The sequence below is a fragment of the Nicotiana tomentosiformis genome, chromosome 11 (assembly GCF_000390325.3).
Source record: "Nicotiana tomentosiformis chromosome 11, ASM39032v3, whole genome shotgun sequence".
NCBI lineage: Eukaryota > Viridiplantae > Streptophyta > Magnoliopsida > Solanales > Solanaceae > Nicotiana > Nicotiana tomentosiformis.
This window is the reverse complement of record NC_090822.1, coordinates 54,132,602-54,148,839: the sequence shown is the minus strand read 5'-3', so window position 1 is coordinate 54,148,839 and position 16,238 is coordinate 54,132,602. Positions and strand designations below refer to the sequence as shown.

The 16,238-nt window shown below is 41.1% G+C and overlaps 1 protein-coding gene across 2 annotated transcripts; it reads left to right on the top strand.

Annotated features, from left to right (window-relative positions):
• The first annotated feature begins 4,008 nt into the window (after positions 1-4,008).
• On the top strand, positions 4,009-9,558 carry LOC104089928 (uncharacterized). 2 transcript variants are annotated; one of them, XM_009594947.4, is made up of 6 exons: positions 4,009-4,209; positions 4,291-4,360; positions 4,442-4,547; positions 7,711-7,809; positions 7,890-8,030; positions 8,105-9,558. In XM_009594947.4, the coding sequence occupies exons 1-6, from the start codon at positions 4,083-4,085 to the stop codon at positions 9,302-9,304; spliced, it is 1,743 nt and encodes a 580-aa protein (XP_009593242.1). In that variant the 5' UTR covers positions 4,009-4,082; the 3' UTR covers positions 9,305-9,558. The 2 variants fall into 2 exon arrangements, with proteins under 2 accessions (XP_009593242.1, XP_009593243.1); XM_009594948.4 differs by lacking the exon at positions 7,711-7,809.
• The last annotated feature ends 6,680 nt before the right edge of the window (positions 9,559-16,238 follow it).

The window sequence follows — 16,238 nt, the reverse complement described above, 5'->3', positions numbered from 1 at the left end:
ATATGAGTCTAGTTTCCAACGCATTAAACCGTTCATCGATACGATCTCGGAATAGAGAGATATTTATGTTTTCGCGAGAGTGCGCCAAGCTGCTCTCTATGGGGCCCACAAAGGCGGTTTAAGATATATGGACATATATAAGATACCTCAACCCCATTTTAAGTCATTATTTTTCAGTATATTCAGACCTTATAACCCTAAAAACAGTCTCTCAAGGTTCTCTCATGATCCAAGACCCAAACAAAGGGCAAACAACACAAATCAAATGTCGGGAATCCCGTGGCGCTAGTAAGTTTCTTGTTCTTCTTGTTGTTGCTGATTTTTGTGTTGTTCCAGCTCGTGTGGGAGGTTGTTTTAAGTGTTTTATGTCCTGTAAATACACCTTCAAGTTTTTAATATCAACCCTAGGTGATTTCAAGTCTTCTAAAGTAATTCTAGTGCCGAAAAACCCGAATTAATTGCTAGTTTCGCTTCCTTGTTCTTGTGGCAGAATTGAAGGGATATTTCGTGGAAAATTAAGGTCAAATTGGAGTTGTTCTTTCTGTTTAAAGGTAAGGAACCTCTTACTCTATATATATTTAAGATTATCCAAGTTGCAGCTAAGTCGTTGAAGCTAGAACTTGTGAAATATATATCGAAAGGCTTGGTAGTAATGTTGTTGGTTGGTGGACTATTTTGGAGGCTCAATATGATTATTAATGATGTTGTTTGGGCTGTTTGGTGATTGTATTGACTTGTGGGAATTCATATAAATAGGGGAGGTGCTGTCCGTTTCATCATAAAATAGGTTGTGGTCGATACATAATAGTTACGACGCTTAAACGATAATGATAGTGTCATTTGTCTTATTGTAGACTAAGGAGTCGTGACATTTGCATAGCTTGAGGTTGGGCAGTATATACAAGGTATGTGAGGCTATCCCCTTCATTCTTTTGCACGACTCCGATTGTACATAATGTAATGAACGAGCTCCCAAAGATACTCTACTCTTAGAAGCTAGCAGTACTTACATTGCTGCCCTTCTTATGAAACGATTGATATTGATGTTACTTCTCTTATTCTTATATTATCAATGTTGTTGGTAGTTCCTGATTCTTATAAGATTCTTGATGAAGAGTTAATCCTAATAACGTGTACGAAGGATACCGACCTTACGTCACTCTGAAAGGTTCAAAATGTGATTCCAATGAGTCCAGCATGCATCGTATATATGTATCTATTTTATTCTACCGAGCCACGCTATAGTCGGCCGGGTATGGCACCTATTGTGCAACCACTGATCAGTTGGGTTTTACCGAGCTCCACGTGGCCGGGTACGATTCTACCGAGCCCTATGATGGCCGGGTACGTTTTACCGAGCCTATTATGGCCGGGTACGATATGATGATGGTGATGCCCACAAAGGCGTATGTTTTAAAAGTTTATGTATATATATGTATGTATCATGTATTTCATGTCAGTAGCCCTCAGAGGTACCCAGATGTCACAGGTTGTATATTCTCTATCCCTGTTTACATTACTGTTCTTACTTATGCTTTCTTGCCTCACATACTCAGTACTTTATTCGTACTGACGTCCTTTTTATTTGTGGACGCTGCATGTCGTGCTGTAGGTCCTGATAGACAGGTAGACGTAGCTCCCCCACCACAGTAGGCTGTCCAGTTCAGCGGTTATTGGCGAGATCCCTTCTCCGGACTTGCCGTGGTCTTGGTATGCATTTTTGTTATAGACATTATGGGTATGTCGGGGCCCTGTTCCGGCAATGTTGTAGCACTTATGTTCCTTTAGAGGCTCATAGACAGGTGTCGACTTATGTATGGTTTAGAATGCCTTTTCGGCTGATTTTTGTTGTATAGTCTTTCATGGCATCATGATAGCTCGTACCTTATATATAGTTTCTTGACAGTCTTGTCGTCCCATGTTATGTATGTTCATGACATTATCTTTCATTGTTGGATGTTCATGATCCATGTCTACTATTTATATTGATCTTGTCGGCCCTTAAAGATAATAAGGAAGGTTAGATAAAATGTACGTTGGTGCTCGGCAAGTATGGCCCGGGTGCTAGTCATGACCCTCCAGTTGGGTCGTGACAAACTTGGTATCAGAGCAAGTCTGTCCTAGGGGTTGTCTATGAGCCGTGTCTAGTAGAGTTTTGATTATGGATGTGTAGCGCGCCACATTTATAATCAGGAGGCTACGTGACATCTAGGGTTGTTACCTTCTTCCTGAATCTAGATCGTGCGTAGAGTTGAGTCGTAAGTGTTCATATCTAATATTCACCTTGTTTTCTTTTAGCGATGCCTTCGACTAGGAAGCAAGCGATTAGTAAACGGCTTGATACAGCTGTAGGAGAGGGTAACATTCAGGTGCCTCCAGCCATAGCAGGCCAAAGTGAGCCTCAGAGTGAGATGCCGTCTCATACCTCTCTGTCTCCTCCAGAGGATATTAGGAGGCACCCAGTACATCCAGTTCCTCCGTCTGGCACTACAGACCACGATATGCGCAGTGCAGTGCAGTTGTTGAGTAGCTTAGTAGCTGCTCAGGCTCAGAGGCAGAATACCGGTGCTGCTGATAAACCGGTTAGTGCAGGAGTTCGTGATTTTATTAATCTAGACCCTCCAGTGTTTACCGGATCAAGCCCCAAGGAGGACCCGCAAACATTTATTGATCAGGTTCATTGTACATTGCGTGTTATGCATGCTAGTGATACAGAGGCAGTAGAGTTGGCTTCTTATCGGTTATGGGATTTAGCGATTTTATGGTATGATAGTTGGGAGAGATCTAGGGGTCCGAACGCTCCTCCAGCCGTGTGGAAGGAATTTTCTGATGCAGGTGGTTTCACAGCAGGAGATATTGATCAGTGATAGCAGTACACCTTCTTCCCAGCTGACTTGGTGAGCCCCACTTCATTCCGGGGTCATGTATCTTTTATACTTTGTATATTCGGTTTGAGGTATAGCCGGGGCCTTGTTGCCGGCATTATCATTGTACTCTTATTTATCTATAGAGGCTCCGTAGACATAGTGTGGGTTGTGTATTGGTGTTGGGAAAAGACAAACTATGTTATGTTGTGGTTGTATTATTTGTCCATTTGAGACTTTAAAAATGATGAAACTATTGGAAATGAATTGGTATTGTAAACATGAACACATTTTCGTCTAATTAATGATAATATGTATTATCTCTATTTGTGGATGAGTTTGGGTAGAATAAAATCTAACTGACTTGCTCAATCGGGTTCACTCGGTTGAGCGCCGGTCACGCTCCTCGGTTTTGGGGCGTGACAAAACTATATGGGTAATTTTGACTCTTTTTCGAAAAAAGAAAAGAGAAAAACACAACTTTCTCCCGCTCTCAGTTTTCAGGTTTTTAAGGACACTTTTGGCCATAGATTTTGCCAAAATAAACTTGGGTTTTATTTGGCAAACACATATTTGGCCATAAATTTTGCCTACATTTTGGCCAAATCCCAAATCCTAAAACCAGCTCAATAGCTGGTTTTGGACCAAACTATCACTAAGATTTTGCCTACATTTTGGCCAAATTTCAAATCCCAAAACCAGCTCAATAGCTGATTTTGGGCCAAAATATCACTATTATATTTTTTTAAAATTTTCCCAAACTTTTGTATTTTATAAAAGAGCCCACCATTTATTATTTTGTAACGATGTTGCTTCGTCTTCTCGGTCATCTGATAGTGTATCATGTAGTTCATTATAAAAATGATAATTTTGTATCAAATTTATTTATGTTCAGTACTATGGTTTGCGATAATATAATGAATGTTATTGATAATGAGACTTTTGAGTATTTGTGATAGTTTTTAGAACTTGTTGGTATAAGTCATGTTTCATGTTTTTCCAAACCAAACTTCACCCAAAATATATGTCCAAACACATTTTTATTTTCAAACTAAACTTAACCCAAATCAGATTTTTCAAAATAAATTTGGGAATGTATAGCTAAAATTTAAATTGTCAAATTGGATGCGCTCTCTCTCTACTCCAATACTATCTGATCTGAACCCTAATGAAACACCAAGAAAACTAATAATCCAATTGGATCATACCAAAAGGGAAATGGCACAAGAGGCGCGACTGAACCTCCGAATGCAAAAGGAGCTTAAGCTCCTTCTCACTGACCCACCTCCCTGCGCCTCCTTTCCTTCTCTCACTTCTTCTTCCTCTCTTTCCTCCATTCATGCCCGTAAGTAATTTTAATTTGCCCTCTCTACTGTTTTATGATTTATCTGCAGAAATCTTAATTTCGTTTTTTCAATACTTCCAGAAATTGAAGGCCCTGAAGGAACTGTGTATGCTAAAGGACTCTTTAACCTCAAAATTCAGATACCCAAAAGGTTTTTCCTCAATCTTTTTTCTTCGGGTTCTTCTTCTTTATTTGGTGGTTGAATTTTTCAGCTTTATTTGGTTTTACACAGGTACCCGTTTCAGCCACCGATTGTGACTTTCGTAACGCCAATTTATCATCCAAATATTGACAATGGTGGCCGTATTTGCTTGGATATTCTCAATCTTCCTCCAAAGGTTAGCCAATTCATGATGGTTGGGTTTTTACTGCTCATTAGTCAATACATTAGTTCTTCAGTATATGTATAGCAATAACTGGCTTTTATTTCTGTAGGATCCAGTAAAAATATTACTATAATTTTAACTAAGCAATAAGGAATGATTTGGTCTGAATTCCTCATGAGCATCTAAATTTGGTAATGAAAAACTTTAATTCACTTGTATGATCAAATGGATGGATTAAAAATTCCTCTCAGAGCCGTGGGATTTGCCTTTGTCTTTGTTTATACTGTACTTTGCCTTCTAGATGTGGAAGCTAAAAAAGCATTGCAACTGTCATATATTCATATAGCAGTAGCATACTGCTGTGTCAAATCCGTGATACAGTGTGAAGTGAAGGGAATTTGAAAGTTGCCTTATTTTGGTGGAAGTATACATATCATTTGTTGTTGGTTTCAAAGTGTTGGCAGAAACATAATAGTTAGACCTGCATAAGTTATGAGCTTGTAGAAGTCATCAATGTCCATAACATCTGATCTGTTAATTGCTTTTAAGTCCAATCGATATTAATCCCTGGTTAAGATTGTCTGACATGGAATGGAATAGTTTGGACGCTGACTGCAACTAGCATTTGATATCTTTTATGTGCACCTTTCGCGTCTACGAGCAATCTGACTGCTTAGTGGATTTCACTCATCTCTATAGCTTATACAATTTGTTTCTTAAAATCATTTTTCTTAGTGTTTGAGTAAATATTAAGCTTGTGCTATGTATCTCTAAATTCGTACTTGGTGCGATAGAAGTGTACTAGTTTAATTATTTTCCTGAATAACGTATAAAGACTGGGCTTGCACAATATTTTTGAAGAAATAATGTGTGCAAGCATTCTTGCTCTTTTTATCTTTGTTACTCGGACTCTTCAAAAATGTTGTTGGGTGCGTGTCGGATCATCCAAATTTAGTGCATGTTTGGAGGATCCGACACGGGTGCGGCAGTACTTTTGAAGAGTCCGAGCAACATAGCTTTTTATGACTTCCCAATGAATCTACCTTATGTGCTGTATTCAAATCAATTCGTTGTTCTCAAATGATAATGTACATAATTTCTGCTTTTGCTGCTTGTCGGTTGTGCATCGAAGGCTCAAATCTTCTCTAGAAAGGCTTTCAAGCAATCATCGCATATATAACTGATCAAGTACTGGTATACATTTTTGCTTGAATTATCTTGTTGCACTTCATGCAAATGGATCTAATGTTTTAAGAGTCTTAACATGCTAAAATTCTACTTATGGATTACAGAATAATAGCTCAACTTAACCGCCAAAATTTCCATTTTTACTACTGTTTTCTTGAATCTCTGATATTCTACCATTTGGGTACATGTAATTTTTTATATCTACCATTCTATAATAACTTTCATAAATTTTTCAAATCTTAATGTCTTGACTAAGGTGGTGTACGACCAACCTAGGATTAAGTGGGGAGCCTTGACTAAGGCAAATGCTCAAGAGTTAGGGGAGAAGCTGTTGGCCATGGGGGCCTGGAGGAGTATTGGGGACGCGAGTAGTATGTGTACCACGACAGCGAACTGTATTAAGGAAGTTGCTAGAAAGGTGTTAGGGGTAGCGAAGGGTTATTCGGGAGGCCACAAAGTGGACTGGTGGTGGAATGAGGTGGTCCAAGGAAAAGTGGAAGCGAAGAAAGTGGCATATTTGAAGCTAGTGGGGAGAACGAATGAAGAGGAGAAGATGACGTGTAGGGAGTGTTATAAGAAGGCAAGGAAAGAGGCAAAATTGGCTGTCACGGCGGCTAAGACTGTAGCTTTTGAGCGATTGTATGAGGATCTTGGAGGCAAAGGAGGAGACAAGACGTTGTATAGGTTAGCCAAGATTAGGGAGAGGAAGGCGCGAGACCTGGACCAAGTGCGGTGCATCAAAGACGAAGATGGTAAGGTTCTGGTGAAAGAGGCGTGTATCAGGCGTAGATGGCAGGAGTACTTCCATGGATTCTTGAACGAGGGAGAAGACAGGAACATCGTGCTAGGTGAGATGGAAAACTCAGGGAGTCAGAGGGATTTTGGGTTTTGTAGGCGTATTAGGAGCGAAGAGGTTGTGGGGGCAATGCGGAAGATGAGCAGGGGTAAAACGACTGGACCTGGCAAGATTCTAGTGGAATTTTTGAATGAAGTGGGCCAGGCAGGCTTGGAATGGCTTATTGGGTTGTTTAATGTCATTTTCAGGACGAAGAAACAAAGGTGATATTCAGGACTGCAACAACTATAAGGTATCAAGCTGCTGAGTCATACTATGAAAATTTGGGAGAGGGTGGGGGAGAGGAGGGTGCAATGCGACGTAGTATTACTATTTTTTCGAGAATCGGTTCGGATTTATGCCGCGACGGTCTATTACAAAAGCTATTCACCTTGTGAGGAGATTGGTGGAGCAGTATTAGCGAGAGGAAGAAGTACCCAAATTCTCAAAAGTCAGCTTGTAATTACTCAAAGGAACTGAAATGTATTAAATTTAAAAGTCAAGACCTTTTTAATTGATTGAAGCCCTAATTTATGGTCTTTCCCAATTCTTTATCTTGTTCGCTAGTATGCTAATATCTCCCAAAAGCAACGAATATTCAATTTGTTTTTTACAAATACAAAGAGAACTTCATTCTCCTTTATAGCAGCAAGTTCAAATTGCAGGTTAGTCATCCTTTTTGTTCCTCCATGTAAAATTTTTTATTCTTTTGGACTCAAGTTACTTGTGCTTGTAAGTAGCGTATAATAGATTGTTTTGACTAGTTTTTTGTGGGGATGGAGCACACACACATATATAATATATATATATATATATATATTTTTCACATATTTATAGTTTTCTTCAATTTTTATTCAATTTTATCTATTTATAAATATTTAATGTAATTATATTATTTTATAAAATATTAAAAATTAAATACTCATGGGACTTGCGCCCCATGCCTCGTGGCTTACGCCTCGCTGAGGCATATGTAAAATGCCTCGCCTTACGCCCACCCCTTTTAAAACATTGATCTCTATAAGGTAGGGGTAAGGTCTGCCTACACACTACCCTCTCCGGACCCTATTTATGGGAATACACTAGGTATTTTGTTGTTGTTGATGTCTCTATATACATTGCTCATAGTTGTCGCCATTTTCAAAAAAGCAGGGAGCATGGCAGCCATCTTTGAATATTTCAACTGTCTTAACAAGTATAGGTTTGTTACTGAGTGAACCAAATCCTGATGATGGGTTAATGCATGATGCGGTGAGTCAATATTCTTGCAGTGTGGGAATTGGTTCTAGAATCTACCCTGTTTGATTGTTTTAATACCTATTTGTGTGCAGAGCATGGAGTACAAATATAATAGACAAGCTTTTGACCAGAAGGCAAGATCAATGACTCAAAAGTATGCTAGGGCTGGAGCAAGTGATTTTGGTGGTCGTGACCAAGAAATCCAAACTCTTACAAATGCAAGAGAAGGACATGTAAGCAGATGTTTAGATGCACGTGGTTATGTTTATTACTTTTTTGACCAAAATCTCACACATGATCCCTACAGGTTGAAGCCAAAGAATCACATTTACCAAAATTTGAGGTCCCTGGTCATTTTGTAAACCATAAGAGTTTATGTGGACTCAGCAGAAAGTTGTCGCTAGACTCTGCTGGACGAGCACAAAGGCATAATGCTGAGACTGTGAGTGAAGTGCCTCTTGATCATATCTTAAATAAGCAGATGGAAGTTAGTAAACAAGCTATGGAAGAACTGCGTATTAAGAGTAACTCGAATCAGGATAAAGTACAAAAGAGCACCACGAAACCATCTTCAGAAATTGTTAGTCCATCTAAATTTAGGAATGATGAGAAGAAGGATAAAGAGAAATGTTCTACCAGCTTGGAACCCCAAAGTATTTTTCTGAATTATGCAGATATACAGCCATTGCCACTGGCTATAAGAAATTCTGGCAAAACTGCTAATCCAAATAATGACTTGAGAAATGTCAGCATGAACGAGAGTACAAATAAGCTGTTGGTAAAGTCAACTGATTTCAGCCAAAAAAATGAGGATCTTGGAAAATTGCAGTTCAAGCCTCAGTTCTCAGCCCAACTTCAGTCCACTGCATCATGTCATACTCTTTCATTGTCAAAGACCCCTGGTCATTACAATAAGCAACCTGACAAAAATGCTGCTGATCAAAACAGAAATGGTTTCTCCACAAGGCACAAGAAGCTGGGTTTAACTGGTAGGAGACATCCTTCCGGCACATCCAGTTCATCTCAACGTCCGCAGAAGGGTGACAAAGAGAACTTAGCCCCTTCTCAGGACCTACCCCTTTCAGGCTCTGACGCATGTATTGATTCAGCGTCCAGTTTATCTTTTACTTCACAAATTGGTGATTCTTGTGCTGCATCAACAAGGAAGTCATCTAATCCATGTGGGACATCCAAGAAGCTGCCACTAGAAACTGTAGAGCACTTTGGAGAGGGTAAGGACAATAGCTTTCAGATGACATCTCAATCTGGAAAACATTCCACAGCTCAAGTTAATCATCCCCTTTCGTGTGAGCAGCCCAACCAAGTCGAAGATGAATACTATAACAGGAACATCAAGCAACAGGAAAAAGAATCACCAAAATGTGAAGCAGTGATTGTGTTGGACAGTGAGGAAAGTGAAGATGAAAGGTCTCTTCATAAAAGGTCCAAGTTGTCGCTAGTTCGAAAACATGTGTCAGGTAAGCGAAAGGCTGAACTGTGGATTTGACTCCTCCTTTTGTGAAGTATTAATGCTGTGGACGTAGTAATATTTGAATACTATGATATGTCCTGTTGGTCCTTTCGGCCTTCTGCTGTCAAATTTTTGTCCTCTAATATCTTGGCCTAGTACTTTTAGGCATATTTCAAATTTCTGCCAAAGGAATATGACTTAATTACTTGGCATGGTTAAAAATTTGTGGCATACATGCTTTATTACAATTTTTTAATCCAATAACTCGAAATGTTAGAATTTTCATTTAAGGACCTTTACTTTCTCTTTTTTTATATGTATAGGAAAAATAATAGTATGCGACTCTTTTTATAGTAGGAAACTTCTAACATGTTTGACATCATTTTATATTTACATATATTCTACAATTTTCAATAATTCAAATTCTAAATTTTGATGGGATGTTTCTCTATCAATTAACTTTTTAATTGCTGCTTTAGTATTCTTCTGCATTATCACTAATATATACGTAAGTCAAATTAATCCAGTAAAATACTGTCTAGTGAAATAAAACACCAAAACATTTTACAAATGCCAAATAGGGGCGTATAAGTGACGTTTTATTCTGGTCCACACATTAGACTTATGTAAATATCAGGTTATCAAACCTGTCCTCCATTTTTCTTTTTGAAAGATTTGTAGTTTTTTAGGTCCTCAATGATGGCAAGACGTAGTTAGAGTTGTTATTAATTCTAGGAAGCGCTCGAGTAAAATGACTAAAGAAGGGAAGGAGGAAGAGTTTTTCTTAACATCAAGAATTGTTACATAAATGGTTTGCTGCTTTTGAAAGAGCTCGGAGAAGAAGGGATGGTCCAACTAAAGAAACTAGGATAGAGAGCATAAGACGAGGAGCAGTAGATAAACACATGTTTGGTGCATCTTCATTTTTTCATATTTTTGGCATTCCTACCTCGTAAATGACAGCATTATGTACCGCCCCGCTTATTTTCCGACCAAATTTGCCCCTAAAGGGCTGCAAAACGAGTCAAACTTGGCTGCCAAAGACCAGAATGTCTTTGCACATGGAGGTAACAATCCGACAGGTTGTCCGGTCCCTCATGGAGGCCACACTCTGCCAGCAAAGTCACATGCAGCACAACTGGGCAGGACCACAGCCTGCCAGGACAATCATGGAAACAACTCACTGCCAGCAAAAGCATGTGCTGCACAGCTGGGTAGGACCACAGTCTGTCTGGGTGAACATGGAGGCAACTATCTGCCAGTAAGAACTGGGGCACAACAGCTGGACAAGACCATTGGCACATGGGCTGCCAACACATTCACAGAGATCACATGATGCCAGCACAAAGCAGTGCACTACAGCTGGACGGGTCCACAGCCAGCCTAGCTGCTTGGGGACATTCATTGTATATATAGACATGTATATGCCTTGTTAGAGGGCAGATCTCTTTACTTGTATTTCCTTCTTTTGTATATGAAGTAAACCCGAAAATTGGTCTTGGCCTCCCAATCTTTGTGTATCTTTCATTTCATTATCCTCCAACCTTTGAGTTTGTGCGATTGCCTTGGTTCAAGCACGACATTGTGCTTATTTATTGGTTAGGACTGAAGCAAGAGTAGTAGTCATGCTATCTTGTTGTCCTCACGGAACCCCCAGAAAACGGTCTCGTGACAATTGGTATCAGAGCGAGGTTAATTGACCATGACAACTGATGGAGATAAAGTTAATTTAGACAACATTCATGGGAGAGACGAGTCACCAACAAAGAGACAGAAACCAAAGAAGAGAGGGACGAGCAAAGCGCGAGATCCCGCCATAGCCATAACAAGCGAGGCGCCAGTTCTTGAGCTACCCCACAACATGTTGGCCGTGGTGAAGATTGTGAGGCTTCTACCTCAAATCTCTTAGGCATGAGAATGGATCTCACCAAAGCTGGTTTAGATGCTTTAAATCGGCACATGCAAGTTGTTGAACACAACTTCAGCTCGCTTGAGTCTACTACCCTAGATGGGCTAGGAGACGTCAAAGAGACGTTAGATCAAGTGATTGATGAGAACAAGGAAGGACTGACCAACCTTGAGCTTAAGCTGACCGAGGCTGTATCGGCGTTGCACAAGGAAATTGAAGCCCTAAAGCAACAACTGCAGGCAGCAAGGTTAGCCGGTGGCACTGGACATGTAACAGTGCGTGAAACCAAAATCGAGGGCCCAAAACCGAAGGAGTTTATGGGCAAACGAAATGCTCAAGATGTAGAGAACTTCATCTGGAAGATGGAAGACTATTTTGAGCACCTTAGCATCATTGATGAGGCTGCCAAGATCCGGGCAGCAACGATGTATCTTGCCGACACCGCTATGCTTTGGTGGAGGAGGAAGAAAGTCGACATGGAGAAGGGAACTTGCTCCATCAAGAGCTGGGAACAGTTCAAGTTCGAACTGAAGCGCCAGTTCTACCCCAAAAACGTTATCAACGAGGCACGTAGGAAGTTGAGAGAGCTCAGGCAAACAACTTCCATTAGTGACTACGTGAAGGAATTCACTAAACTCATCCTGCAGATTCCGAACATGGTAAGCAATGACTTGCTATTCACCTTCATAGATGGCCTTCAAAATTGGGCCAAACAAGAATTGCAGCGGTGCCAAGTCCAAGACGTCGATGAAGCTATTGCGGTGGCTGAGTCCTTAAATGATTATAGGACAGAAGCCACAAAGGCAAGGGACACAAACTTCCAACCTAATGGAGACCATGGACATCGAGACAAGGGTAAGCAAGTTGCTGCCCCAGACTACGATTCCAAAGAATGAGGCAACAAGTAGTCTCATTGGTGCGACTGGTATAATTAACGGAAGAAGGAAGTTGGTCCCTGCAATGGTTGTTACATCTGCAAGGACACTAGTCATTGTTACAAGGATTGTCCTTCTTTGAAGATACTCGGTGCCTTAATTGTAGCCGAGCGGAGTCTAACAGAGGAGAGAGTCCAAGTTGATGAAGAAGCCGAAGCAGAAGTTCAACCGCCGGGCATAGCTCATCTTGGCAACATGATACTAGGCGCGGTAGTAGCCAAAAAGCCTGCTTTGAAGCAAGCTGCCCAAGGGAAGCATGACATTGCCAAACTGGTTCACTCGTTAGGCGACAATGTGATTGGCAAACAACCCCGATCGAGAGAGACAGGATCCCTGTTCGTGGATCCAAGATTGAACGGACAATCTGTCTGTATCATGGTAGACACCGGTACGACACACAACTTTGTGTCCGAAGCAAAGGCTAAGTCTCTTGGCCTTGCGTTTGGTCCTAGCAGTTCCGTGCTGAAGACGGTAAACGGTAAACGCCAAACCCACGAACGTGAAAGGTGTTGCCCGCAATGTATAGTTTAACTTAGGAGCTTGGTAGGGAAATGTGAGTTTCTTTGTCGCTTCCCTGGATGTGTTTGATCTGGTATTGGGGCTGGACTATTGGGATGAAGTGAAGGCCTTCATCTGCCCATATCTCAACCAGATCTGCATTTATGACCTGAAGGGTCCATGTGTGGTACCGATAGTTCGGGTGCGCAAGTTGTTAGTCAGTTGTCCACGATTCAAATCGTGAAAGGCTTCAAAGAAGAGGGAGCAACGGTTTTGGCAATCGGGACAGAGGCTAAGGAGGTCAAGGTGGACGAAGCCTTGACTCCATGTGATCAAAAAGTCCTTAAGGAGAATAAGGACTTCATACCGTGGGCGAAGCCGCCTACATGGCACCTCCAGAGTTGGAGGATTCAAGGAAGCAACCTCAAAAGTTGCTTGGGTCGGGGCATGCCAGTCCGTCAAAGGCTCCTTGTGGAGACACGGGTGATATAGAGAGGAGGCAATCCAGCCGACTAAATATTTTCGTAACTCCTTCGGTCATCGACAAGGAAGTCGAGGCCATAATCAACCATCGGGTGGTATGAGGAATAGATTGGGGCAATTCAAGCGCCCAATTTCTTGTCTGTTGGAAGGGGCAACCACCAGAGGAGGCATCGTGGGAAAAATATGAGGCTCTCTGGCCGTTCAAAGATCAAGTTCACGATTACTTGAATCGTTGTGACGCTGCGGTCGTCGCCATTTTAAGTGGGGGAGTGCGTATCGCCCCGCATATTTTCCGACCAAAATTTGCCGCCTAAAGGGCTGCCAAAGACCAGAAGGTCTTTGCACATGGAGGCAATAATCCGACAGGCCCTTCATGGAGGCCACACTCCGCCAGCAAAGTCACATGCAGCACAACTAGGTAGGACCACAGCCTGCCAGGACAATCATGGAAGCAACTCACTACCAGCAAAGGCATATGCTGCACAGCTGGGTGAGACCACAACCTGTTTGGGCGAACATGGAGGCAACTATCTGCCAGCAAGAACTAGGGCAGAACAGCTGGAAAAGACCATTGGCACATGGGTTGCCAACACATTCATGGAGATCACATGATGCCAGCACAAAGCAGTGCACCACAGCTGGACGGGTTTACAGCCAGCCTAGCTACCTGGGGACATTCATTGTATATATAGACATGTATATGCCTTGTTAGAGGGCAGATCTCTTTACTTGTATTTCCTTCTTTTGTATATGAAGTAAACCCGAAAATTGGCCCTGGCCTCCCAATCTTTGTGTGTCTTTCTTTTCATTATCCTCCAACATTTGAGTTTGTGTGATTGCCTTGGTTCAAGCACAACATTGTGCCTATTTATTGGTTAGGACTGAAGCAAGATTAGTAGTCAGGCTATCTTGCTGTCCTCACAGAACCCCCAGAAAACGATCCCATGACAATTAGTTTGTATTGGTTTCTGAGTTCCCTAATCCTTGGTACTTTCCACTCACAAGATTAGAGTTTTTATGTTTAAGAACGTATGTGTTGAGCTCATTATTCACGTCTATAGTGAATTTAGAGGTATTCGTCCAAAATGCATCCATTCCCATCAATAGTAGAATGTAGATGATGCGTAGCCAATCCCTTGTAACTTGTTTGACCATTTGTAAAATAACCCCTCGTCTTTACAAAAATATCAGAACCCTTCCTACATGCTACTGTCTTTTCTTTCAAGCACACTTGTCATGACCCAAAATCTCCCCCAAGGTTGTGACTGTAAAGCCCTGTAAAAATTTTCAAAAGAAAAGAAATAATGTTTCGTGGTGCCTAATTGGTTTTACGTGAGCGAGCCGCGGCTCAGACGTTTTGCGTTGAACAATGCACCGGAAAATAAAGGAAAACTTTTGGCAGAAAAATGCATTTCTGCGATCCATAATGCGACCGCGGAATCACTCTGTGGGCCGCATAATGGCCGCAGAAATGAGGCAGGAGAGGACCAGTTTGGATGAAATTTTGCGGTCGACTATGCGACCGCATAACTGTTCTGCGGTTCATTATGCGACCGCAGAGCAGGCCTGTGGGCCGCATAGCGACCGCAGACACGAACATGTTCTTGGCTATTTTGGTCACCGATTATGCGACCGATATGCGGTCCGCATATCGATTATGAGATCGCAGACCTTGTTCCGGAGCTTCAATTTTGGGGTTCTTAAACCCAACCCTATTCCGTTAAAACACACCCACGGACTATTTTGAGCATATTTTCTGATATTTTTAGAGTGAGAGAGAGGGTCCTATAGGGAGAAGTGATCTTCATCAAATTGTTCTTCAATTCTCACTTAAATCTTGAAGATTATAAAGAGAGGCACCTAGGTCTTCTTCCTAAGAGGTAAGATTCTATCACCCAAACTCTTAATTTCAAAATGTAACTAGAATGGGCCATTAGTAAGGTAATTCATAGGGATGGGAGTGCTTACCTTGCATGCATGTATCCTTGTAGTATGTGGAAAGATTGTGAGCTAATAATGGTAGAGAGTGGGTTGGGAAATGATGGAATCTTCCACAAAAGAGCCTTAAAACATTGATGCACACCTAGTGTTTGATAGTATGCTCAAATGAGCTAAAACCGTGTTCATCTTCCTAATTTTGGTTCAATTTTGTTATATTGCTAAAATAGATTGAAGTTTCTAATAGTCCGGAACATCTTAGAGTTTTAAGAGGCTCAATTGAGGTATGTTGGCTAAACCCCCTTCTTCTTAGAATCGAACCCCATAGTGATGATGTAATTGGAGTAAGCCCTTGGTCATTATAGAATTGGCGATTTCTATCGTATTTGTGTTGAAGGATGTAAGTTCAATATTTATTCTAAATTCTTCATCATGTTATCTTGTCATTGTGGATGTGTTTTAAAATGTGGAATATGTGTTAGAAATGTTAAGACTTCATATTAAAGATCGAAATAAAGGTTGTTATGCCAAATTGTATGAAAAGCCTCTATGTGCCTAAGAGTCCAAAATTGCTCATATGTGAATTTAATGTCTTGAATGGGGAGCCTTATTGATTTTTGATAATGATATTGAATGTGGAAAAGGGGTCTGGAACTATGAAATACGGCCAAGTGCCAAGAATGACTTTGTAATCGTAATCACTAGTGTCAATGAATCGAAAGTACATGAAAGAAGTACGATGTGAGATGATTGACTGAAAAAGGTAATGTCTCAAATGAGATGGCCTAGCTGGTTGGGCCGAGATCGAACTCCGTGTAAGAACACGGTGGTATTGTGGATGAAATTGTGAAAAGGGTTGATGTCTCAAATGAGATGGCCTAGCCGATCGGGCCGTGATCGGACGCCATGCCGCATACATGGTGGTACTGTGCTGGAAAGTTATAATGAAATTGTGGTAATATCTCAGATGAGGCAGCCTAGCTGATCGGGCCGAGATTGGACTCCGTGTAAGAATACGGAGGTATTGTGAAGTGTGGAACATCGGTACTAAAGGTCACCCAACCTAGTAATATGGAAATAATCTTTAAAATGTATATGATCCTTAACTTGTTGTTTTACTATTATTTGAAGCCCTTATTGAATTCTTGACTGTTCCTCTTGTATTATTATTCATTCTATTGAGTTGGTGTTTAGCTATACATACTAG

Coding starts and splice junctions, on each gene's coding strand:
- LOC104089928 (XM_009594947.4), top strand. CDS start 4,083: ATGGCACAAGAGGCGCGACTGAACCTCCGAATGCAAAAGGAGCTTAAG. Junction 4,548..7,710: donor TTCTCAATCTTCCTCCAAAG/GTTAGCCAATTC, acceptor TCAAAAAAGCAG/GGAGCATGGCAGCCATCTTT. Junction 8,031..8,104: donor CAAATGCAAGAGAAGGACAT/GTAAGCAGATGT, acceptor TGATCCCTACAG/GTTGAAGCCAAAGAATCACA.